The sequence below is a fragment of the Mustela nivalis genome, assembly GCF_964662115.1.
Source record: "Mustela nivalis genome assembly, chromosome: 17".
NCBI classification, from domain to species: Eukaryota; Metazoa; Chordata; class Mammalia; order Carnivora; family Mustelidae; genus Mustela; species Mustela nivalis.
The window spans coordinates 9,120,472-9,146,830 of NC_139036.1; the positions used below are offsets into that span (position 1 = coordinate 9,120,472).

General features: G+C 43.1%; 1 protein-coding gene across 1 annotated transcript in view; it reads left to right on the forward strand.

Moving 5' to 3' along the window:
* Positions 1-26,359, forward strand: part of COX10 (cytochrome c oxidase assembly factor heme A:farnesyltransferase COX10) — a 131,196-nt gene that overhangs the window by 24,011 nt on the left and 80,826 nt on the right. The window contains exon 4 of the mRNA XM_082705767.1: positions 9,258-9,382. Within this exon, the coding sequence (XP_082561893.1) occupies positions 9,258-9,382 (125 nt within the window). The remainder of the gene's footprint in view (positions 1-9,257; positions 9,383-26,359) is intronic.

Genomic DNA, 26,359 nt, shown 5'->3' on the forward strand with positions numbered 1-26,359 from the left:
ATTACAAATAACCAGTTACTTTACTGAAGTAGTTGAATGCTGTGGTGCCTGGAAACTACTGTACCTGGGCAGGTGACTTCGGACTGCTGTGCTCGGTCGTCCCTGTGCCTACTTTTTACTTTGTCCCTTTCCCCTGTTGCCGTTCTCTACTGGAGTTTTTAACCGGCTACCTTATTTTGTACACAGCATAACTGTGGGGACGGAAGATAGCCCTCCTGTGTTACCCAGAAAGTTCACGGAACTTATGAAAGCTTGGAAGCTCAGAGGGGCCCTTGAAGACTCAATTTTGCTTTAATCTAGTCCCCAATTAAGTGACCATTTTGTTGTTGTTGTTGTTTTATTCTTCAGATAGGTACTGAGTAAAGATTGTCAATGAGCCATCTGTGAGAGCTGGCAAAGTCAGTTTCCCATAAAGGGACAGCCACGTCATTAAGAGAATTCTTCCATTTGTTGATTATCTTAAAAGTATTTCTTAGAGTCTTTATGCTAAAAAATTGTCTTGAACGTCTAGGATAATGACGTGGCCGGCATAATTGCATAACTAAATCACTAGGGGTAAACAAAAATTTTCCATGCTGAAGACGATCACGATGCATTAGTAGAGGTATGTCTGTGCATTGGTCCCAATACAAAGTGAACAAGTAAGCAAGCCCATTTTACTGCCCTGTTACGTATGTAGCAAAAAAAAATATTCAAATGTGGATTAAACACTAAATCCTGTCAAAATCCAAACGATAAATGAGCAATAATCTTAATTCTTTATTTGAAAGGTTTATCATAAAATAGCTGCTGTGTGGATAGTGACACTTCAACAGTATTGAGGTGAAACTGAGAAAAAGCTCAACTAACCGTCCCTTCTTGCCAAACTCATATTTCCAAGGACATGGTTTCACTTCTTACAAGTTTAATACGCATCTGTTATATGGAAAAGTTTTCCAATTAGTCACAAACACTGTAAAGTGTTGTTTATTAAGTATAGTAAGAAGAAATAGTTCTTTATTGAAAAGGGGGGGGGACCCCAAAATAGGATGACAAAGTAGAAAAGCTTAGAGGGTTCAAGGAAAAACTAATTGAAAGAACAGTTGTGGGATCTCATTCAGTGTTGCATTATTAACTTAGATATAAACAGGTTTTATTTATGTATTTATTTAAACAGACCTGATAGATATTTCATTTCCCTTTTCTGAATGCTGACTATAAATGCAAACCAAATGCTTCCTAGTGAATTGCCTTGGGGACCACACGTAAATGTTTCATTTTGGTAAGAGTATTGCTCAATCAATTTGAAGTATGAGTTTTAATTTGGTCCTAGGATTTTTTGGATCAGCTTTGGTTGTTAACTAAATGGGAAAAAGACAGAGGGAAACAGGAAGGCCCTGTAAGTTCTTAACCTTCGCAGCTGTGTTATTAAAAATTTCTATAAAAAGTCTTATCTTTTAACCAGAAGTGGTTATGGTTTGTAATCAGTTACCCCTGATTGATACCCTTTAATGTGGCTGGGCAAAAGAATACTGTGTCTCTCATCCCCTGACTTTTCATCTGAATTTAGCAGTAAGCAGAAGAATTACTACCTTCTTTGATATGTGGGTTGGTGAGAGCACTGTGTCAAGAGGTTCCCTGAGGCTGCCAAGCCAGGAAGCCTAAGAAACTCATTTACATTAGACATTGAACCATTTGAAGCTTAAGCTGTTAATAGAAATGAAGAGAGAAGAGGAAATCTTCACTACAGCTATTAAGTAAAAACTACACGCTCATTTTAAAATCAGAAAAGACTTAATTCCTGCCTCTTAATTAAGTTACATCCTTTTGAACCTTGGGATCAGCTAACAAAACTGATTCCATTGCTTGGACACACACAGGAGCAAAACCACATACAGGTTCATTAACTGCCTGTTCCTGTCAGCTTTGTTATGTGCAAGAAGTTTACAGAGAATACGTCTCAGGTTTGTAGGATTTGGATCCCAGTGTTGCACGGTATCTGCTTTCAGGGATAATGAGATATAATAGATCACAAGGATAATTTGAAATCTATAGAGAATCTCAAACTCTCATTTAGCCGGGGGTTTTAATCTTTTGACTAACTCTTTTACCAGAGTTGATAATTATCCAAATTGATTTATTGGAATTTTGTTTTTCACTTAATTCTTTAGGAGCCCATGCTTTAAAAAAAAAAAAAGTGAGATTTTAAAAGACAGAGATAAAATCAGTTTGTAGAGGACCAATTTTCTAATATCATCCTTGTAGTTATTTTAAACTGATGATCTTGGGAAATAAAGTGCCTTCATTATGCTTATGCTCAGAGAACAGTAGTTCTTAGAGAATTGAGCCTTTAAAAAATAACCTTCCTTCCTTCCTCCCTCCTTCTCTCTCATTCTCTCCCTCTTCCTTCTTTCCTTTTTTTCTTTTTCTTTTTCTTTCCTTTCCGTTTCTCTTCTCTTTTTTCTTTCTTTCTGTCGTGCACGTACATATATTTATAATGTGTATACTATTGTGTATAAAGTCACGTATGGCAGAAAAATGAAGAGTTATTTGTAAATGAAATTCATATGCTCTTCTACCAATGCACTGTGTTCATAAAGTGTGTTTTAAAATAACTAAAGTGAAAGTTCTCATGATTTCTTCCCATGTCCCTGAGTTATCCACACCCTCCTTTTTTTTTTTTTTTTTTTTGGAAGTGCCATGTTTCCGAGGTTTAAATACACATAAAAGCAGTTTGGCACTGTAAAGTGCTTCAAAAACATAAGTTTTCTTTTTTACCATTATCATTTTTAATACACATTGATGAAAGGACTGGTCTCCGGTCACTCCCCTGGAGCCATTGAGAAGTTACTGGGCTCACAACATAGAGGCATTCAGAGCTTGTAGGCAATGCTTTGTTGTCTCTAGAAGTTTCTTAAGGCACCGCTTTGAAATGTTAAGTTTAAGCTTAGTGGCCAGAGACCTATTTCACCTAAAATTCTAGAAACCACATTTCAAGAATTACCAAGAGCGCCCCTCACTAAGTCCTCATTTGCTGGGCACTGTGCTGAGTGGTTTTGTTACCATGAAACACAAGTGTGTCTCTTAAATGTGTCATATGGCGTGGACAGGAGTGCGTAAGTCAAGAGTTGTTGGTCCCTAGGGACACTTAGCTTGGGGAAACCAAGATGGTGGGATCGTTGCATTTGGGTGATTGAAGGATTGTGCAAGAGAGGGATCCCTCGGTGTCACTCGAGGAGAGAGAAATGACAAGGAGGTCTTTTCAAGGAAGCGGATTTGGCTTGGTCGGAAGAGAACTGTCCAACAGCTAGAGCTCTTCTACACAGAACGGCGGAATAACTTCCCATCCCCAGATTTGGAGATAGCATCCATCTGATAGGTAGTCCCAGGGTTCTGAAATCAGGACAGAGAATAATGCCAGTTACTCAAAGTTCCCTTTGACCTTAATTTAAGGTTGTATTATTCTTCAAGTTAGCTCCTTGCTATAACCACTTACATCCTTTGCCAGAGCCTTCTGGCAGAACTCCTAGGCAGTTCCCATCGGGGGCTTTTGCTTTCTTCCAGCCCAGTGGGACAGGCGTACTCGTGACTGTGTCAGAATAAATATATGTTATATAGAACATAAGTAAGAACTTTTATCTGGAGAAGGCAGGCAGACAAGAAAACATATTTGTCGACCCTGTGAATGATGGGCTCTGGAAGAAGGAGGCCCTGATGGGTCTTAGGACAGGCCTTGTGGTTCGGAAGAGATGGGTGGGGTTGCTGCTGAGCTGAGCTTGGGTAGAATACTCAGGACTGCCTATATCCTAAGCACCTTCCCAGACCACTGCCGAGGTTTTTGCATGGGGTGCTTGTGGTTGGTTCATTGGCAGGAATGGTGGTGGGGCAGGGTTCCTCCTTGACTTCCTTCCAGAGCCATCCCAAGGCTTGCCGTCCAGTGCCCCGCTCTGGGCTTCTGTCAGATGGGTCACGCCTCATTGGGAGCATTGATTTTATGTTTACATGTAAAGGGACAGAATATGAGATTACCAAATAAAATATAATTTCAAGTGTTATTAATGAAAGAATATATTACACTCACTTTTAATGAGATCCTGGTGTTGCAGAATGATTCCACATAATGAATCCCAGGAAATCAATGAAAACTTTAATTACAGTTGTGTGAGAATATTGCTTTGGTCAATTTTACTTGTTCAGTTTATCAATCCTTTCTGCCTTCCTCCTTCTTTAAGTTAATTGCCTTGATGAAGTAAGTATAAATGCGTTCTTTGTTAGAGTTTGATGTCTTTTAAGAAACATGTTACAAAATGCAGATTTCCTCCTCAATAATAATTATTATAATAATAATCCCAATCAGTTTTTCGTGGACATTACAATGTGTGCAATTTTAAATTAGGCAGTCTTTCCATTTTGTAAACTGCGTCATTGTTAAGTCTTAATAAAACAGTCCTTTCCCTCTGTCAGTTTTTTGGCAAACCACATTCTGTCTCTTTTCAACTTAAGAGTTGACCCATTAGTCAAAATCTGATGTGCTTTCTGTATTCCTCAAACTCTGGGGCAAATAAAAAGAAAAACAAGATACTTTCTCCTCTGAATTAATAGTTCTATTTTCGTGTAGCTACACTCCCTTTCTGGTTCTTAACAAAGTGAACGTTCTTCTCACAGCATTTTTATTTTTGACAGTTTAGTGATTATGAGATACGGTCATATCCACTCCAGTGGAATTTGCTCTTTCTTCTTAATTGTTTATAAAACACAGTACGAAATGTGGATGTGGATATTGAGAGATAACTAAAGTTATTTTGGGGACTCTGGAATTTACTAATTACATACTGAAAATGTTATTGTGCATTTTCTGTGCTCTTTTAACTACCATAGTTGTTTATAAATAGTCTACTTTGGGTTTAAGTTCAAGGCTTTAACATTGAGTCAAGCATTATTTTAGGGGCCTCGGGTGGCTCGGTCAGTGACGCGTCTGACCCATGATTTCAGCTCAAGTCAGGATCTCAGGGTCATGAGGTTGAGCCCTGCATCGGGCTCCGTGCTTAGCTGGTAATCTGCTTGAGATGCTCTCTCTTCCTCTGCCTTGCCCTTCCCTGCTGCACTCTCTCTCTCTCAAATAAATAAGTGTAAAAAAAAAAAAAAAGAATTATTTCAACTGATTGGCTCCATGGGTGGAAACAATTTACTTAGTTCATTTTTAGAGGGAATGCCCTGCTTTCTCTTTTCCTTCTGGTTCTCCCAGGGATACCATCAACCTGTCTTCCTGGTGGTTCAGTTGAGAAGTAGCCTGGGTGTTAACAGACTTTTCTTCCAGTCCTGGCTTGTCACCACACACGGAGGAGTTGCCTAACCTCTCTGGAGAGCTCTTGAGTTGTGCAGAAAGCAAGATGACTCATTCTGGGACACCGGCCTGTCAACAAGGCTTGGTGACTGGTGATGGCTTATATCTATAAAGATTGAAAAAGCCTCTTCCCAGAGGTGAGCTGTTCTGAGTATTCTAAAAGGAGGTTTTTTTGCTCTGAAACGGGTGCTTTCCTTAGGAATCATTATGTAGATGCAGGGATGGCTCAGTGGGCCGTGAAGTGAGGGGCCGTTCTTTCCTCATCACACACAGGTGAAATGTCCTCTTCCTTGCACCTGCGACGGCTGTGTGCGAGCCTGGGGTCCCTTGGTATTTTCTTCTGGGTGTAAGGCTCCATGTGGCTGTTCACTAGTCTGGACTTGGGTGAAATTACTGTGCTTCCGCTCGTGGTCCTTGAGCTAGAGCAGTGCACACTTTCTGGCCCAGGCCGGCCTCTTTTCTCCTGTTTGCCTTCGGCTCCTAATCTTCCGCTTGTCTTTCTGGAACCTTTTATCCAAACCCACTCGTTCTTGTACTTTCCCTGCTACCTGCTTTACATAGTGCCTCTGTCCTCTGTGCTGGAGAGAGATCTCCCAGGAGATGTGGATGTACACCACATTTGGGGACAACGTCGTTAAAGGAGGGACCTATTGGCCAAAAGACACGTTCAGGTGACCATCTACACACGTGTACCCAAGTCACCTTTGCACGTTGTCATTGAGCCCCATCCAAAAAATACAGAAATGCCAAGAAACCTGTGCCCTGTCTAGGCCTTAGGGGCTTGCCCATATGGTAAAACAACAGAGAGTTTCTGTGTGCTGCTGCTGAGACTAGAAAGAAGGGCATGCCAACCAATTCCTGACCATTGGGTGGAGCTGTCAGTTTCCCGACCATTTCTTGTTAATGTCGGTGGTGGCCTCTGGTCCCTCCACTGCACCTCTTCCTCCTGGTTGGTGTCTCATGATGTTCTTTGTGTCTGACACTGTTTCCTTTTACCCCAACTGTGAGGTTGTGATGTTTTTAAAAAAGATTTTCATTATTTATTAAAGAGAGAGAGAGCACACAAGGTGGGGGGAGGGCAGAAGGAAAGAAACTCAAGCAGACTCCCCAGTGAGCACCGAGCTGGACGCGGGCTCAGTCTCACCACCCTGAGATCAGAGCTTGAGCAGAAATCAAGAGTCGGACACTGAACGAACTGAGCCAGCCAGGCATCCTGACGTTCTGATATTTTTATACACTTCTTAACACCACACTTCGTTGATTGATCTCATCTGTTCCATCGGGCCCAGTCATGGTCTCTCGGCGAGTGACTCGAGAGCCTTGCTCTCTTCATCTTCCGTCTGATTGCTGTACATTTTTACATGGATATCCTGTGGTTCTTCCAAAGCAGCACATTTTCCTAAGACCGGCCAGCTCCGTCACCTTTCCCTGGACAGACTTCTTTCTGTTAATGTCACACTTCTTCTCCAGGTCACCTGGGGTGCAGCACTTTACCTTTCCAACTTTTTGGTGGTTATTTCATTTTGTCTTTCTCCTGCTCGCAGTTACCAAGTCCTAATAAGTGACCTGATCAGAATATCCCTTATATCTATTTGAGTCCCCTTTTACTACCTGTAGTCCGAGGGAGTTAACGGTAAAGCCTTTCCAGTTGTTTCTTCAGTGCCCACTGCTTCTAGGCTGACCTTCCAGGGATAGGGCACATCCTTGCCTTGGGCTGGCAGTGACTCTCCTGCCAACCAGACGACATGCAAACTACCCAGCTCGAGGCTCTGCCGTCTGGCAACCACCCTTGTTCCTCCCCTACTCCTTCCTTTGGACCTGGCATAACAGTAGCCCTGAAAATCTAGTGGTGAACCACGCAGTCTGCTCCTGCCCAAAGGAGTATCTGGGGAGGGCCTCCCTAAGAAGTCATATTTGAGGGGCACCTGGGTGGCTCAGTCAGTTAAGCGTCCGACTTTTGATTTCGGCTCAGGTCCTGATCTCAGGGGTGTGAGATCAAGCCCCACTTCAGGCTTGGTGCTGAGCATGGAGCCTGCTTGGGTTTCTCCTTCTCCCTCTGCCTCTCCCTGTCCGCACCCTTGTCTCCCTCCCCTATGCCCGTCCCCCCAACCCCCACTCATGTGCGCGCTCTCTCTCTCTCTCTCTCTCTCTGAAAAGAAAAAGAGAAGTCCTGTTTGAGATAAGATCTGAAGGCTATGGAAGGGGACAGGAATCTGCAGGCAAGAAAGCCTGGCCTGCTTATAGAGCAGAAGGCCCTCCCAATGGAGAACAGTGCATAGACTAGAGAGAGGTTTAAGACACATCCATGCAGCAGAAGAAAAAGTTTGCCTTTTAGTCCAGGTGTAGTGTCAAGGACTTTTGAAGCTGAGTGATATGATCGCTTATATTTTTAAAATATAACTTGGTGAATGCCTAGGTGATTCAGTCTGCTAAGTGTCTGCCTTTGGCTCAGATCATAGCCCCAGGGTCCTGGGATGGAGCCGGTGTCAGGCTCCCTGTTCAGCAGGGAGTCTGCTTCTCCCTCTGCCTCTGCCTGCCACTCCCTCTGCTTGTCTTTTTTTTCTCTCTCTCTCTGACAAATAAATAAACGAAATCTAAAAAATAAAATATCATTTGGGAGAGAGCGGCAAGGTGGAAGCAAGGAGACCACTTAGGGGACAAGCTCTTGCCATTGTCCAGACAATATAATAGCTTGGACTAGATGACATGTTTCTCAGCCTTAGCCCTATTGATATTTGGGGCCAGAAAATTCTTTGTTGTGGGGGGCTGTCCTGTGTGCCAGAGGATGTCAGAGTCATCCCCGGCCAGTGTCTGCCCACCTCCAGTGTGACAACCAAGTATGTCTCCAGACATTACCGAAGGTCCCTGGGGGCAGAACACCACCTGGGCTGTGAGTCAGTGGGCCTGATGGTGGCAGTAGAGGTGGGTTTGAAACTGACAGTATTCACAGTCGAGGAGAGGTCGAGCAGGGCAAAAGACGAGGGACTCAGTAGTGCTTCCTACGCGTTTGGTCTGAAATCCTGGCCGATGGCGTCAGATTACTTTAGACTCCTGACACTGGTCTCTCTTGCCCCGTGCCTGTTCTTGGAACTGTCCAACCACCCTTGATGTCCAACCATCCTACCATTCTCCTCCTTTTCTTACCTCCCCTCCTGCAGGTCCAGCTTCAGTGCCATCTTCTTGAAGTTTTCTCCAATCAGCCCACCACTGGTGATCTTTTCCAGTCAATTTCTACAGCACTGTATCGTACTGCCCCTAGACACTTTCTGGGCCTGTCAGCTTCCGTAAACCCCCCGGGAAAGAAGGACCAGGCCCTCAGGGAGGGAGCAGCATTGACGGATGCCTGAATTGCATGGCTTTGCTTCTGTCCCTCTGTTCCCACTGGTGGCTGTAGGATTATCATCTCCTTCTGTTCATCATCTAACTGTAATCTGGACCCCAGAACCACTTCTTTTACAGGTGAGCCTCTGCTCAGATGGTCTGGAATTGTCACAGAATTGGGACACTTACTATATGCTGCCCTGTATTAGAATTACTGATGTATGACTCATCTCCCCGTCAAAGTGCCTGTGAGCAGGAAGGAGCCGTTACATACCTTTATCCCATAAACTGCCTGATGCCCAGCACAGTACTGATGACAAATTTGGTATTCAGTAAATGTTTGTTGAATGAATAAGTGAATGATTGGATCTGGAACATTGTTTTTTTGTTTTGTTTTGTTTTTTTGTATAATGGCGCTGAAGGAAAATTAGCATTTTTCTATCATGAACACATGTACTTTTGATAATCAGAAAAAAAAATTTTAATTGTTTTTAATGAGAGAGGATTAGCCCATAGTCTGTGTCACTACTGAAATGGATTGGCTTGGTTTTTGGCATTTATGGTCTGGAGCGGGCTCCGGTGATAAGATGTCTGCTCTGTTTCTGTCTTGCAGCTCTGGTCGTCAGCACCACTTCAGCCGGATTTGCGCTGGCCCCAGGACCTTTTGACTGGTCCTGCTTCCTGCTTACTTCTCTGGGCACAGGCCTTGCATCCTGTGCCGCCAACTCCATCAATCAGGTCAGTGGGTCACTTTTCAGCTCGATTGTGATATTATTGCTTTTTCCTAGATGGTAATATTATTACATTTTTAAAAAAAAGTCTTCCCCAAACCCCATATGTAAATGGAGAGGTTCCAGGAACTTGGGACACTGCATCTCCTGGAGAGGTCTCTGGGGGACAGAGCTAATCTGTCTCATCTCTTGAGGTGAATGTTTTTGGGGGAGAGAGCAGTCGTGTATTTGCTTCAACTGACAGGAATCCCTGGGTTAGAAGCGTTTCAGAGCCGCCTGACTTTCTGTTCTCATCCATTTCTGGCACATTCCCCTGAGCTTATCATTTTCTGTGTTCTTCTTTCTTTGGTTTGATTTGTTACACTTGTTTACATACATAGAAGTGTACTTCTTTTTTTAAGGTTGATTTATTTATTTCGGGGTAGGGGGTGGGCAGAGGGAGAGAGAGAATCCCAAGCAGACTTCCTGCTGAACGTGGAGCCCTATATAGGGTTTGATCGAACGACTCTGAGATCATGACCTGAGCTGAAACGAAGAGTCAGACGCTCAGTCGACTGTGCCACCCAGGTGCCCCAACAATGTATTTTAAACAAGCATATCCAGCTTTTAAAAAATCAGTAATTGAATATTCAGTAAACATGGTGTATGTAATCACAGAATATATTAAAAAATTAATGAGCGTATTATTTTTTTTTAAAGATTTTATTTATTTATTTGACAGGCAGAGATTACAAGTAGGCAGAGAGGCAGGCAGATAGAGAGAGGTGGAAGCAGGCTCCCCGCTGAGCAGAGAGCCGGATATGGGACTTGATCCCAGGACCTTGAGATCAAGACCTGAGCCGACGCAGAGGCTTTAACCCACTGAGCCACCCAGGTGCCCGGAGCATATTATTTTTAATGCATCCTTTTGTCCCCCTTTTATTTTACACATCGAAATAGTTTTTCTATAAATTAGTTCTTCCCCACCCCCCACTGAACCTGGTCACTGTGATGTGTGCCCCCACGTATCCTTTGTCATCGGATACCAGAGTGAAGAAGTCTTGGCTAAAACTTAGGGAAAGTCTTTTCCATCACCAGAACACCCAGGAGGAGTTGCCCCAGTTTTAAAACAGGAATTCAGCTTACGAGCAGGAAAACAGCGTGGCTGAGCGGATGATATCATTTGGTATTCTGTAAAATGTGAGAATTTTAATTTGATGATTCCTCGGACCATTATGCTTTCACAGTGTGTTATCAGCTGTTAGGGAAGGGATCAGTCTATTTCAAATAAGGTTTATTTTTTTGTTACTGCTTTTGTTACTATTTTTAATGTCCAGACAGTCTTACAGGGAGATCCAACCCATCCTGCCATACTTTAAACGTACCGTCCCAGCTCGTAAACCACGGTGTGGTTCTTCCAAGCTGTTCTTCCTTCTGCTCCCTTCCCTTGTTGCTTGGCCAAGAGAAGAATCCTAGCTTCACAGTGAACATGTTTTTAATGAAATTTTGAATAGAAAGCAATACAAGCAAAGTGGATTTGTGTTGCTATTTCGGGTCTATTTTTCAAAACATTTTTAAAATTATTACTTTTATTTAGTTATAAATTTAGGTCATAAGAGTAAGCCAAAAACACATTTTAGCTTTCAGGTCCCTTTTTTCCGTTGAAGAGCTGTACTTATCCTTGAGATATTAACTGCTGTCTCCTGCTTAAATTAAATAGATTTAAACACAAAGTTAAAGTGAAATTACAGACATTTTAAAAAACAGCAGCAACTAACTAATAAGCACCAAATGGTTCAGAAATCCCCAAACAGTAAACAAAAAATAATACAGAGTTGCCTTGAGTTTGAGCTGCCATCTCCCTCCCATCCCCCACCCTTAAAAAAAAAAAAAAGGTAGTTCAAGATTTTATCGTGGAAAAAAAGTCTGTCACTAGCAAGAAAGTATCTACAGAGAAAAACACGGAATGAATTACATTTAGGCAGAAATTTCCAGAAGCTGAACATAAGCTAAGGTGTTAGAAATTTTAAAAAGTTTAGGGACATCTGGGCAGCTCAGTGTGTTAAGCCTCTGCCTTCGATTCAGTTCACGGTCTCAGGGTCCTGGGATCGAGGCCCACATCGGGCTCTCTGCTCAGTGGGGAGCCTGCTTCCCCCACCCCCCGGCCAGCTTCTCTGCCTACTTGTGATCTCCTATTGTCAAATAAATAAATAAAATCTTTTTAAAAAATAAATAAAGTTAAAATGCGTTTGGCTGCTTTGTTTTATCATCAGTAGGAAGTGTATTTGCTGCCTTAGCGTGACTTGGGGTGTGTCCATCTCAAACTGCTGAGAAGAGCCAGACTATGGGATGAGATTCTTTCTGGAACTGACACATCACATTGTCTGCCTCTTCTGTTAGCATTTCCTTCTTAGGCTGGCTCCCTAGCCCCGTCTTGCGCTCACGCAGCTCTCCTGTTCTTTCTTCCTCTGGAACACGTCTACGTCCTCCTCCTCCTCAGTTGCTGGTCCTCCCCAGGCGTCTTCAGTGCTGTGCGTCACATGGGCCCTCAACTTCTTCATCTTCTCGGATTCCTCATACCGCCTCCTTCCACTTGCCCTGGGCTCCAGTTCCCTTTGGAAACATCACAATACTTAAACATCTTAATGATCACCGTCATTGTGGAATCCCACTGTTATTATGCTATCAGTAACCTTCCCAAATTACAGTATTTTCTCAATTTTGTTGGAAGGATTTTAGCTCTAGTATTATGAAGCAGTTACATAAAATTAAAGGAAGGCAAGAACATTTTCATTAGGGCCTTTAATTAGTGTAAGCAAAACAAAGAGCACTGGACAACAAACCTTTAACTGGGTTTTGAATAGCAGTTAGATAAAGAAATAGTCATTGGTGAAGGCAAGAGCTTCCCATTTTTTTTAGGGAGCTGACATCCAACTTAAAAAATGCCTATATGTGGTTGATAGGGATAAAAGTTTTTCATCTTCTGAGTTCTGTGGAAAAAAAAAATTTCTTTCTGTCTGCATTTATAAAAGGATTCGAATAACATTTCTTGTTTTTTTAAATACTTCTTTTAGCTCTTCTTAGCTCTGAGTGCTGCTCCTTTGGACCCTACTTCTGTGATCTCTCTGTGAAAGTAGGAAAAATAAAGCTCTGGAAAACAATTCCTACATTTGTTTTAGGGGGAGAAAATGAGCTTCAGCTTCTGATTTATGAAATAATGACTAGTGTAGTGTATAAATATGTGTGCATATATATGTATATATATATTCTGTATATGGAAACCACTAACATTAAAAAGTAAGAAGGAATTACATTCATGTTTTGTAATATATACACATGCCTCATTTGAAACCATAACGAGTTGAAAGCAGGTGTGCCTTCAAAGGATGAAATCTATCCATAAAATGTAGCCACTGAAAGATAAAATGTGATAGATAGCTTTGACTGATCGAATCTAAGAAACAAGCGACTCACAGTGAAAAACTGAGTAAATTCAAGTGGAATGAATTTAAAAAATTGAAAAAGATAAGACTTGTCAGAAAATTTTCAGCGTAATTGAATATCGGACATAATAGATATTGTTATAATAAACTGTATTTGCAATTATTTTACTTACGTTACATGGAGATGATTTTTCTGTTTTAGAGGTTAGGAGTGGATGTCAATAAATACATTTCTGCAGGGTCCATTTCATTGGTGACCTGCTGTTCCTCCTGATGGACGTGCCCTCACTCTCTCAATCTGTCGTCACAACTTCGGGCTTCCGAAGCCTCCACACTCACCTCTGAGTGTTTTCAGAGGATGAGGTAGTAAAAGAGACATGGATGAGGTGAGGGCTGGCACCCAAAACATATATGGGACTGATTTCACTTGGAATGGAGGGTCTTAAGAAAGTAACAAATTGTTGACATTCGTACAGTGTTTTAGAGCTTACAAAGCATATTTACAGAAATTATTATTTAAACCTTACTACCCTGTGAGGCAGGTGGCATTACTGACATTTCTATTTACAAAACATTCTGTTTTGCCTTTGAATTATTGTTCTTTTTAAAAATTTATTTGTTAATATTTATTTTTTAATAATAAGTATTAACAAATTAATATAAACATAAATTATTAACACACAGAGGGAGAGGGAGAAGCAGACTGCCCGCTGAGCTGGGGGCCCAACGCAGGGCTCGATTCCAGGACCCTGACTCATTATTGGAGCCGAAGGCAGCCGCGTAACCCACTAAGACACCCAGACGCCCCTGAATTATTCTTCTTAAAAGCAACATTTAAAGAAATGCGTTTGCAAATAATGTTTCCATTGCAGGTTAGTGAGAAAATATAAATAAGCAAAAATAGCAATAACATTCTTTATTTTATGTTTCCCTTGTACCAGGCACTGCTCTGCATTTCAAAGTTACAGCAGAGGACAAGCGCATACCTCTGGCATTGTGGTGCTTATATCCCCCTGCCCAGATAGACTCACTCGTTAACATTTTCATTTATATTATAGTAGGCTTTTTTTTTTTTTTAGCACAAACAATCTCTACATATATATTAATTTCTCACAGGAAATGATTTATGTGTATAATTACATATAGCTTCTATATGTCTTCTCCTTTAAATAATGTATCATAAACATTTTCCAATGTCAATATTCGCTATAACATGATCGTATATAGGTATATAGTGATTTGTTTAATCAGTCTCTCCTTATTTGATGTTTTAGGGATTTCTACATTTTTGCCCACATAAATAATGCTGAGCCAAAATTCTCATAGCTCAATATTTGAATGTGTCCTTAACTAAAATCTTGTGTTAAAAGATATGTGGCTTTTAAAATAAAAAGTTAAGGGATACATGGATGGCTCAGTCAGTTAAGCGTTCTATTCTTGATTGGCAGCTCAGGTCGTGATCTCAGGGTTGTGAGATCGAGCCCCACGTTGGGCTCTGCACTCAGCATTGGGAGTCTGCTTGAGAGTCTCACTCACCCTCCTTCTGTTCCCACTCTCTCTCTCTCTCTCTGAAGAGATCTTTAAAAAAAAAAAAAGTTAAAAAGTTAAAATCAAACAAGATATGTGTTGCAAGTGTGGAGAAATTCCTTCCTGGAAGATCTTCTCTTTGTGCATGTGCTTGGTTTTAAATCACTGTATGCTTCCAGATGGCACGTGTGAAGGGCTTACCGCTGACCCTGCAAGTTAGGAGGTCTGGGCCAGGTTTGTAGGGAACCTTAGGTGCATCTTTTTAGTTCAAGTTGTTCTGATGACTTAGGAGGTAGAGTTGTTGGGTGGGGGCGGTGCTTTTAATGTCTATCGGCCATTTATGTTCCCCGGTACTCTCTGATATGTGCAGATCGGATTATTAACTCTTTGTCAGGTAGGGTCTGGATATGTTCTGCAGTTTTCATTTGAAGTGCAGATGTTTCCTATGTTTGTGCTGGCAGAGCTTTTCATTTTTAACATAGGGATTCTCAACCTTGGCACTCTTGCCAGCGTGGGTTGGCCGGCTTTGTTGTGAAGGGCTGTCCCGTGCCTCGGGGACTGTCGCCTGGCATCCCTGGTTTTTACCCACTGGCTGGTATGAGCAGCACACCCCTGAGTTGTGACAAATGTTGCCAAATGTTCCCTGAGGACCAATGTTGCCCCTGATTGAGAACCACTGATTTCTCCTTTTGATTTCACTCTTAGATCTTTACCCAAGATCCTGGCTCCAATTTCTGCCTCAGACATTCTTTGGCTCACATTTCTGTGTGTGTAACTACCCACTGATAGCTGGGGCGACCATATGTCCTTGTTTATGCTTGTGTTCCTGGCATAATTATTAATGATGCCCCCCTTTCCCCTCCACTGTCCCAGTTTGGACAAGAAATTATAGGGGCTCTGTTCATAGCCCACCTGTGCCTTCAATCTTTCACTCGAAACAAGAGGTGGTAAAAGCAACTTTGTTCTCAAAGGTCTGGCCTTGGGTTCTGCCTTTTGTCCTCCCCTGTGTGCGGACTGGACAAGTTGGGGTATCCTCGCTGCAGGCCAGGCCTCCAGGCCCACCTCTCCTTCAGCATTTCCCTAGTCACAGGCAGGATCCACTGCTGGGCGGAACTGTGGAGCTGCGTGAGCACACAGAAAAGGGAGCTTAAAGATTCTTCTCCTGCACTGTTTCTCTGTTTGCAAGTCGTTCAAGAATGTTGGCGATTTCCTTTGGGTCTGAACTTTCATTTCTACAGTACCCCCGGCAGGTACTGCTTGCATGGTTATCCCTGGTGGCCAGGCAGCTGGTTCCCTAGGTGGGCAGCCTGGACACTGGCAGTGTCCTCCCCACGTGGAGTCAGAGTCCGTGTCCTTAGAGCCCCAGCCTGTTGCTCACGGTTCCATCTCTGGGAAAGCTCCATGTGCCTTCCTCCATGTGATGGCACTTTGAAGCTCTCACTCTCTAACCACGGTTAATAGGCACCTGTGACCTCACTGTGTAATTCTTCATCTGTATCTCTTCCCTGGAGAACTCTCAACGTTGGGAACTCGCAACGTTGATTGCGACTTATTTATGCTGTACACCCAGCACTTCATCCCCACAAGCATACAGCAGGCCAGTAGGGTGAAATTCCCAAGGGAGGCACGTTGGGAATAAAGCAACATGGATGGGGAAGCAGGGGAAGGTAGCAAGAAGTGTTCATCATAACCACAATCGCAGCTAACACTTAATTTGCACTTTGCCAAATGCCAAGTAACGTTCTAAGCATTTTACATTAGCTCACCTCCTTAAGTCTGGGTTCATAGGATTCCCACCCCCTCCACCAACGGCTTTTTCGTAAGATCAAATAAACGTTGAATGAATTCATACCCTAGACTTAGCTGTAAGAACCACTGATGTTCTCAGGGACTTTATTTTGGAGAAAATTACAAGAAAGGCACAAAATCTAAGTAGACTTTCAGATCTGTGAGGTAGGTTATAATTAGAAAGTAAAGCTGATAAGGGTATGTTATCTCTAGGATCTAGTGTCTCTGGGAATGTTGAAGAGTTTTTATGAAAGGAAATGAAAGAGATCAAGAGGTGTGAATGAAGCAAGGTCAGGAAGAGACGTGTCTCTTTGTTTGATACTGACAGTAGTTGAGAGACTTTTCATGGCTGAAATAAGGTAAAAAGGAAGGGCTTTGGATAAAAAGCTCTGAATTATAGGGTGGGTAGGGCCACAGAAAATTCACAGCCTTTTAAACTCTGAAAGGAAAAACAGATAAAGATTTTTCTGTTTTCCCACTGAATGTGAGATTAATATCTAATGCATCTTTCTCATTCTCCCTTTCTGTGATGTCTCTTTTGTTTGGACTGTGCAGTCTGCCTTGAGCGATAGGAATTGACTTTCATCTTCCCTGTTGAACAAACGTGGTTATTTAAACTCCGTGGCGTGTTCTAGAGACTAAGACCAATGTTAGCAAACACCGGTGATGTGATTCAGAGAACATCCTATGTTAAGAAAAATCAGTATGAGAAATACACTTTTCCTTCGAATGTTATGATTTGTTTGGCTTTGATGTTTTCACCAATGGACAACTCGCATTCATTCGGTGGTCTCTGAAGTCTGTGCCTTGTGGCTTACTCAGATGCTTCAAATTAGCTACTGCACTAGATCAGATCTGTCTAGAGTCTTTGAATAACACATGGGAAAGAGTCTCCCATGAAATATGTTTTTCATATAAAGCAAATGATCAGCATTACTGAACAATGTCCAAAAGAAAACGCATTTTAAATGTGGAGTCTCTTTTCATGAATTTATATAACCCCAAATAGTTCCTGAATTGCATTTGATTCCCCTTTCTGGAATGATCCATCTAAGTAGAGTGAGTCTGGCTGGCGCTGGTGTCCAGATCCAAAATAACTCTAGGTGCAGTTTTGCCAGCAGACGCAGAGAGAACGATGATGTGAACATGTGTTTGTAGATAGTATTTTGTCATTTACACGCCACATTAGCGGGCCGTTATCTAATTCATTTTATTTATTTTGCTTCTTACGGCATCTCTGTGAGGTGGCATTTATTCCGGCATCGCAGAGGAATAAAGTGAAGCTTCGGATCACGTGTCTGAAAATGGTCACATTGGGAGCAGAACCCACGGACCGTGGTGGACTTCCAGGTTCACCGCGTTCTCCCAGTTGAAATGTCCTGGTCCGGGCACCACTTCAGAACTGGGTTATTCCCCTTCCTTCTACCAGGCTAACTGCCAACATCCTTGTTACCAAGTGCTAAAGGGGAACGTGTCATAGTGGCCTGGTAGTACAGTCATCCGTCATCTGAGTGAAGGCGTTAGAGCACTTGGCCTTTGGAAAGCTAAGTGCTCAATTAACGTTCTCAATACTATTAATGTGAACACGTGGTCTGTGTCTGGCCCATATCCCCCACGCTGTCTGAATCTGATTATCCATCAGCGGTCTGCCGTGAGGGTCTCAAAGCAGAGAATGGGAGGGGAAGATGTGTTTCCCCAGTGGACTGAGAGACTTGGGTTCTACTGCAAACTGTATTGTGTGTGCGCGCATGAATATACACACACAGTTCTTTCGAGTGTGTATTTACCTGTATTGGAATTCTTCACATTTGAAAGTGTGGCTCCCATTTCACAGGTGCTGTGGAATGGTGTACTCAGTTCTGGTAAATCAAAGAAGTGCTGATTGAAATGGTTCATGAATCAGCGATGTTTTAACTGAGACATAATGGAAATAATACCAATTGGGATTTTCGGAGTTAGGATTCTTGGCTTGTGTCTCTGGGTAGCATGTCGTGATTAGATCTGGTTTGGGGGACTTGGAGATTTGCCCCCTTCCTGGATGTCTCCATGTTGTTCCAACACGAAATCAAGCTGAGTTTCTTCCCACGTGACCTCTCTTTTCTTTTTTGTTTTCTTTCTTCCTTCCTTTCTTTCTCTCTCTTTCTTTCTAAATATTTATTTGTCAGAGAAAGAGCATGAGCACGAGTGGCAGGCAGAGGCAGAGAGAGAGGGAGAAGCAGACTCCCCACCAAGCAGGGAGCCCGATGAGGGACTTGATCTCAGAACCCTGGGATCACGACCCAAACAGAAAGCAGACCCCCAACCGACTGAGTCACCCAGGCGTCTCTCCCTTCCTTCCTTTTTTTGTTTCTTTCTCTCTTTTTCTTTTTCTTTCTTTCCTTCTTTCTTTCGTCTGTCTGTCTGTCTTCAGACTGTTTTGCCTTTCCCAATAGTCTGTTCATCTGAATCCCAATAGCCTCTCTGTTTCCTGCTGCGAACTGCAGACTGCCCCCAACCCCATTCTCTAGATTAGGGGGCTCCCCGCTGACTGAGGGCTGCTGACATGAATTCAAAGCCGACTGTGTGGCCTGTCCCCTGGAGACTTGTACGTTACCTTATCTCATACGCACTCCCCTTGCCTTCGTGACAAACTGCTTTTAAGGTTTAATACCTGACAAATATTGATGCCTTGATATTTGTACTGTAGAGTTGGAGACCTTTGATGGTTCTGAATTTTCTGCTCAGCTCCCGGACACTTGAAAGGAGCAGGAATAGGACTCGGGGTTTCTGGGACGGACAGTGAAGCAGATTCTTTTCCCCATGCTCTTTAACCCAGACCAGCTTTGGGGAATGTTTTGTGTTGCTATTTCCAGCCCCAAACTGCTTCAGGTGAGCGATTAGACCTTGAAAAGTTGTGTGTAAGTGGTTAAGTAAGTCCTAAAAATTCACATTTTCATGACCACCCAGTTCTGTCTTACTGATTTTCTAAGAAGTTTTAGAAAATATTGTTGGGCAAGGAGGGGAAATTACTTACCTGTGTGATTAATCTTAAGGAAAATTTCGCTGTGTCATTTCCTTTAGATCCTATGCCAGATTTCTCCCGGAAGCAATGATCACGGAGGGAACAAAGAAATTCTAAAGGATCTGAATGATGGAATGTAGAGATAGGATGAAACAAAAGGGAATATTTGGTAGTTAATAAGATTTATGTATACTTGTAATCTAGAGTGTCCTTATGCCTTAAAATTTACAGTGCAGCCTTAAAATATTAAGATAATGTACAGGTTTAGCTTTTATTCCAACTGAGGTTCCTTTTGGACTAGAAGACATTTACCTGCTAGCTTGTAAGAAAGAAAACTAACACTGAAATAAAAATCTGGTAATGTATCTGAGTAACACCATCCTGGTATTGCTTTTGGCACATGTACGGTCGATGGTCTAGAATGTGCTGTTGTCCACACTGCTGTCGCGAGACAGACCTAGTGACAAGGGTTTACCAGTGTTGTGTGTCATTTTCGCGGGCGGCTTGCCGAAGCTCGTGCATAAGGGTCCATCCCCCGAAGTTACCGTTGTCCTCTCTTAACTAAAGCTAATTGGGATTAAACCATAAAGATACCTATAGGCCAGATTCTTAGTCCTTGTAAGAATACTCTGGGATTTGAAAATCGGGGTATTAGTGAAGGACAGAAGATGCCGAGCCTGGATTCCCGCCACGATTTTCACTTTCTCTTGAGTGAAGGACCAAGTGAGTGGCAGAAGAGGTTATTTAAAGAAGCGCGCTGTTAACCTTGGACAGTTAGGCAGCCCCCTGATTCAAGGTCTGATGTGTTTTTTTGCAAGAAGGGCAAAGGTCGATAAGTCTTTCAGCAGGTAGATACTCAGCTGTTGCAAATATCTCTAGGGTAAGTAAAGTGAAGTTATACAAAAAAAAAGTCCTTTTTCATAAGTACTTGTTGAACATTCAGGCTTGAAGACGTGGCCTTTGAAAGACAGGAAAATGTGACTGGACGAGTTCTCACTTGTACAGAATTTTGTTTATTCTGTGTAGCTCAGGTTGAAATCACTGAGGCAGGGGAAGCTGTTGAAATTGTTTACCTGCCTGTTGGAAAGAAAGTTCAATACTCCTGGGACCAGAAAACAAGAGGTCATTAAAGTGGCAGAAAGTGCTGATGCTATATGGTGGTCTTTTCCTGAAAGTTATTTGCAGAAAGACCCTCACGCATTTATTGATGACTTTTGCTAGTGATGGAAAGATCTGTCTTTGCCCTGATGCAGCTCCCAGCTAGTAGAGCAAGACGGACATACAGGTAAGTACAATAAAACTATTAAATATGTTGGTACTGCAGTAGAAACAGGCAGTTCAACGTCCAGAGGAGGGCATAGGGGATGCTCGTTTCTACCTGTGGAGGTCAGGAAGGCTTCACAGAGAAGGCACTGGAGTCTCAGAAGGAAGGTTAGGTGGGTGTTTATCAGGTAGGTATATGTGAGAGGAGAACTTTCCAGGCAGAGAAAACATCAATGAGGAAAGACCCAGCAGATGTGAGATTGTATGAGTAAGAGACCATTTGGGCACCTGCATACTTTACAGTGTAGCAGAAACATAAAGTCCATGGTGCTGGTGATACTACCAGAAATTTGGCTAAAGAAGTTAGGGGGCGGGTCATAAAGGGCCTAGCGTGCCTTGCTAAGCATGCAGACTTACCCTGTAGGTATTGGGCAGCCATTGGTAGGCGTTAATAAGGACATAACACAACCCATGGCTTTCTGTTACTCTAAGGATAGAGAAGACCGTCCTAATGTTGACCACACACTCTGAGTGGCCTGTTTCTTCCCCAGCCTCTCCTCCTTCCACTGCCCACAGCGTAGATCACAGAGTCCGCCTGGATCTCTGCTAAAATGTCATCCAAACAACAAGCATTTCCTGAGCACCTGGTATGTGCCAGGCACTGTGCTGGGCACGCAGATACGTCACTTCCCTTGTGTTTTTGTTTTTGTTTTTGTTTTTTACATAGAACAGCAAGAGTTGGGCAATGGGGGCACCTGGGTGGCTCAGTCGGTTAAGTGTCTGCCTTCTGCTCAGATCATGATCCTGGGGTCCAGGGATCAAGCCCATATCGGGCTCCGTGCTCAGCCAGGAGTCTGCTGATTCCTCTCCCTCTGCCTGCTGCTCCCCTCTCTCACTCTTTCTCTCTATTGAATGAATAAATACAATTTTAAAATACTTAAAAAAAAAAGAGTTGCACAATAAATACATTAAGAAGAACGTATAAGGCAGGTACAGGACTATGTAGAAAGGAAAAACAGATCCTGTTTCCAACTGCAACCATTGATCTCAGCTGTCCCATAGTGCCTTGCATGTGAAGCTGCTCAATAAATATTTGAACTGGGGGGGAAAAAAAAGTAAAAACAGTACAACCGTATCAGGGTCCTCACAGACTTCCTGATCCCCTGACCACGCAGCTTCCTTTTGTCGTGCTTTGTACAGTTTCAGGTGGACATCCGGCTGATCCTTTGTAAGCTCAGCCAGCACAGGGAGCTGCTCGGACGGAGTCCAGTAAGGACTGGCAGTCAAGGACAGCCTCAAGGCAGGGTCTGTGTCTGCCCTTTATTCGCCCTGTGACTTTGGACGGTTGACTTAATCTGGCCTGACAGGTGAAGTTGGTGACAAAATGAAATGATAACATTGAGTTCTTAGAGAAGGGTCTGGTCCTCAGTAAGCACGCAGTTAATGTTAATTATTATTCCTATATATTAATAAACATTTGTCGAATGAAGAATGACAGTAGGGGGATTGGCTCTGTTTCCAAGTCGGTTTAGGCATTGTGTAAACAAGCCGGAGGAGAGCCCGCTTCAGTTGACAAAGTGGGTAAGACCCTGAGAGCCTGAGGGGCACCATCATGACAGACGCAGAGTCGAAAGGGGCCACTGGTTGATCAGGTATCCGTCCCAGTGAGGAGAGGACAGGTGGAGGTGATGTCAGACATGGGTGAAGTGCATCCCATGAGGCAGGGAATCGGGAGAAGGAGTGAGTCTTGGCAAGGAAATAATCATTTAGCTTGGATTTGAGGGCTGGGCTCCAGGTTTGCTGTGCTTTCTCCCAGTGCATGTAGGCGGAGAGGAGTTGAGCCCTTCGTGGATCCCAGCAGATTTTGCAGGGGATGGAGACAACAAGCGTGCGGAGGGCTGCCCCCAGAAAGCTGCTGGTTGGCAGACAGAGGAGGGTGAACAAGTGGGGGCAGGGGAAGCGGTGCAGAGTGAGGGATAGTCGAGAGGACGGGACCTCTGGGGCCGCAGTGGTGTTTTCTGTGATGGGAAAATAGGATACTGAAGCGGAATGAAGGTTGTGGCACAGGAGTACGGATGGGTGAGCTTAGAATAGAACCCGCGTCCTTACCTGTGGGTGCTTCAGCCTCAGCCTCTGCTTGTTTCCCTCTGGCACCCTGCTCTCCCCGCACCAGTGGGGCCTGCTTCCTTGCCAGCCCCCAGCCCCTCGAGAACTCTCCCACCGCACCATCTTGGCAGTCCCTGTGCCCTCTGCCTGCTCCTTCCCTTCTCCTCTCCCGTCCCTCTCTTCTGGCATATTCTTTCTGGTTGTTGTCTATTTCCTAGAATGTCAGCACCTCGAGAGCAGAGACCTGGGTTTATCCATTGTTGGTCCCCTAGAATGTTGTGCCTAGAAAATGGTCTGAAGCACAGTAGGAGCCCAGCATATGAAGGAAACGAATCCGTGAGTCATAACTGTTGCCCGTTGTTTGGTGGGAGAAATAGGCATCAGTCAAAAAAAAAAAAATCACACAGATGCATGTCCAGTTATAACTGTGGTGAGTGGTGTGCACTGTGGCACCCAGAGGGGACACCTGACCTCTCCGGACGGGAGGAAGGGTCCGGTTTGATGCTGGCTGGAAGACCAGCCTGGAGACCCGTGCATGGCCCTCATTGCTCACTTTTGTTCCTGTCTACAGTTTCCTGCGTGGAGAGGGAGTTCCCTGGGCACCGATCTCTCTCCTCCCCTTAGGCTACTGAGTTTCTAGGACAGCATTTGCAGGAAGCATCTTGCTGGAAAGTGATTACAGGGAAGCCTTAGAAACGAGTTTTGGTTTTTTTTTTCTAAAGCCATTCCCTGGTCACAAGGAACTCCTTTCAGTCACCCACAGTGACTTTTTCCATTTTCAGAGACACATGCTCTCGGCTCTCTTCCTCACCTGTTTTAGGGCTGCGTGGTGGTCTTGAATTGGAGCACGGACACAGCAAGGGAGCTGCCGCGTGATTGGTCCAGATCAGTGCAGGCCCAGTGTTGCTGGAACCTTCGCTTCCCCAGTACAAGCTGGACGCTTGGATTCTCATGTGAAATTTCCTGAGTTTTAAGTGTTAAATGTTGTCTCAATAATGACAAAATTTGCCTAGAGCCCACCCCCCATGCCTCCCCCAAACATACACACTCCAGCCATTGAAATAGGATATATAATTTATATAGTATCGTCTACCCAAATTTTTTAAAAAAGAAGATGTACCTTCTGAGAACAGAATTTTTAATGATTACATAACGAAAACGTGATTTTCTCTCCTCATTTTCACCACGCTGAGAAAAGCAAGGCGCAGAATATTTCAGTAGCTTCCTTAGAATGAAGCTGTGGGTGCTGAATTGTACTTTGAGATTTAAGCTGCTGGCTTTCTTGGCCATGTGTGGCTTCTCGAGCAGTACCATGAAGGAGCTCATTATTTTTAAATTAAAAAGGGGGGAGGGGGGCGGGTGGTACAGCTTTAGCATCCAAAAGGTAAAGGCGAGGAAGGTCAAATAAAAATTGCTTCAAGAAACACCTGGAAATCTCAAATTGTGTTTACAATGATTTCTTCACCGATGGCGGGCGTTATGTTTCCGAAAGTGCCATTAATTGTAATAGAGTAACACACGGCCCTTTGTGAAATTTAAGTCCACTGCGTATCAGTACCTTCAAAGACAATAAAAATCCCAGCCTGCATTTATCTATTCCCCTGTGAGGAGTTACCACAATGTATATTGTATCATTTCATGTGAAATTCTTTGGCTCAATCGTCTCTCATTTATTTGCAGTTGTCTGAGGTCAGCTTTTCATCGCGCAGTTGTCAAACAGCTGTCAAATTAAAAGACCAGATCCTAAAGTTCATTTACATTTCGTGCCATTCCATATCCGTACATTTCTCGGCTGAAGTATTTGAATAGTCGTCCACATTTCTTTAATCCTGCCCCTCATTGCCCTGTTTCTTTCCCTGCAAATGCCTATACGCACATGAAGTGCAATAACCCTAAGTATTTTTACCATTTTCCAAGCATTGTTTTAAAAAACCCACGTGACCTTTAACAACAACAACAACAAAGTCAACTTGAATTAGACAGCCAATTAATTTCACTGCTCTTTTTCGCAAGAAGAGAAAATCCAATCAGTTTGAACATGTCACCCTTATTTTCGTTGTCATGCTGCTTTTCACCCTTACTTTTATCATTCCCGTCAAGGTGGAATCTAAATCGTAATTGACCGCAGAATTCTTAATTTGCTTTCTAAGTGTCGGCATAGGGTGGTGTAATAGTAACGAATTCAGCATTCATTTTTAATAATTTGTTGATCAAGGAAATACTCCCGGATATGCCACTGATGTTTTAACAGAAAGTGTCCCAAGCTGCCAGCAGGTGACATTGACGTGTGTTGCTCTAGAAACAAGGAGCGAAAAGACAAACTGAGGCATCTTAAAATCTTGAAGAGCGTATTTGAGCAACAGTAAATTTGAAACTGGCAGCACCAAATCCAAAGTGATTAGGAACATCCCACCGACAAGGAAGCAAAGCAGGGAAATTATTTGGGGAATTCTTTGATGGGCCTTAGTTTAAGCGGTTGTCTTGTTTGGGAAGGTTGGCTGTTTGTGATTGTTGTCCTTGGGTTTTGCTGTCTCTCTCTTTTTTTTTTAAAGATCTTATATATTTGTCAGAGAGAGAAAGAGCACAAGCAGGGGGAGCAGCAGGCAGAGGGAGAAGCAGACAACTCGCTGAACAAGGAGCCTGATGTGGGACTGGATCCCAGGACCCTGGGATCATAACCTGAACCGAAAGCAGACCCTAACCGAGTGAGCCACCCAGGCGTCCCCTTGGGTTTTGCTCTTTAACCTTGACATGTCTTAGGCTCAGGTTTTGCTTCGCTTCGTCCCAGCTGCTATTAGAACCACCCAGGTGGGATGGCCTCCTCGTTCAGTTGGCTTCACGCTCCAGGGTGTTTGAGGGATACTGTAGAGTTGAGTCATTTGGTGGAAGAACTAGTCACATGGAGTTGTTAGTTGTTAGGTAGAAAACACTAAGATGGAAACTCTTAAGTTTGGTTATTAGATCAGTCAAGTGGTACGGCATATAAACATTCCCACTTGAGTTATATTTAACCTTCTGCACTAAGGTCACTAAACCAATATTTATTTACTCTTCTTTTCCATAAACTTGTGTGTTACACCGGGTTTAAATCCTTCTCTGGGTTTTGACACATTCTCCTCTGATCTCAGAGTTCCTCCTCTATTTCTCCATTACAACATTGCTTCTATAGCACATTATGATTCAGGGATCTGAAGGGTCCAGGCCTCTGAGCCCCTCTTTGGCTAAAAGGGCACATTTTATTTACCTAACTCCCTGACACTCGGTGAGTGGCTGTTGAATAAATGAAAGAAAATGAGCCAGCAAATGAGGGCCTACGTTCCCGGGTTAAAGGAGCCTAAAGAAACATTGTTGTTCCTTTGCTATTTTCTAACTTCATGGAGACTATTATTTAAAGGTGAAATTACATTTTACATACGGTAAAGAGGAAGATAATCTCATTATGTGTACAAATTTTCCAGGAAATTTATTAGTAATTTTCGGAAGGATTAGCAGTGAGATCATAATAAAACAAGTGAAATTAAAATTGGATAACGCTGAGCAAGCAGATAAAATCAAGCTGAAGTGAATGACAGCATGAAAGTTATCTATGACAGCAAAGTAGGATGTTTCACACAATTCTAAATGAAATTGGTTATTAATTTCATCTCCTTTGTCATCTGAAGGTTTTAAAAATTATTCTTCATTAATTGGTCTTCCAGTGTGATTTGGAGATACCGTTACGAGTTATGTGTTCTCTGTTATTACAACAAATAGTGAAAACACACGCCAGTGATAGATTTCCTCGTCAGACACTTCATTACCAGGCAGAGAACTTAGGTGGGAGATACAGAAACGCAGACTCTTCATATATCCCACTACGTACCCAACAGCTCCACTC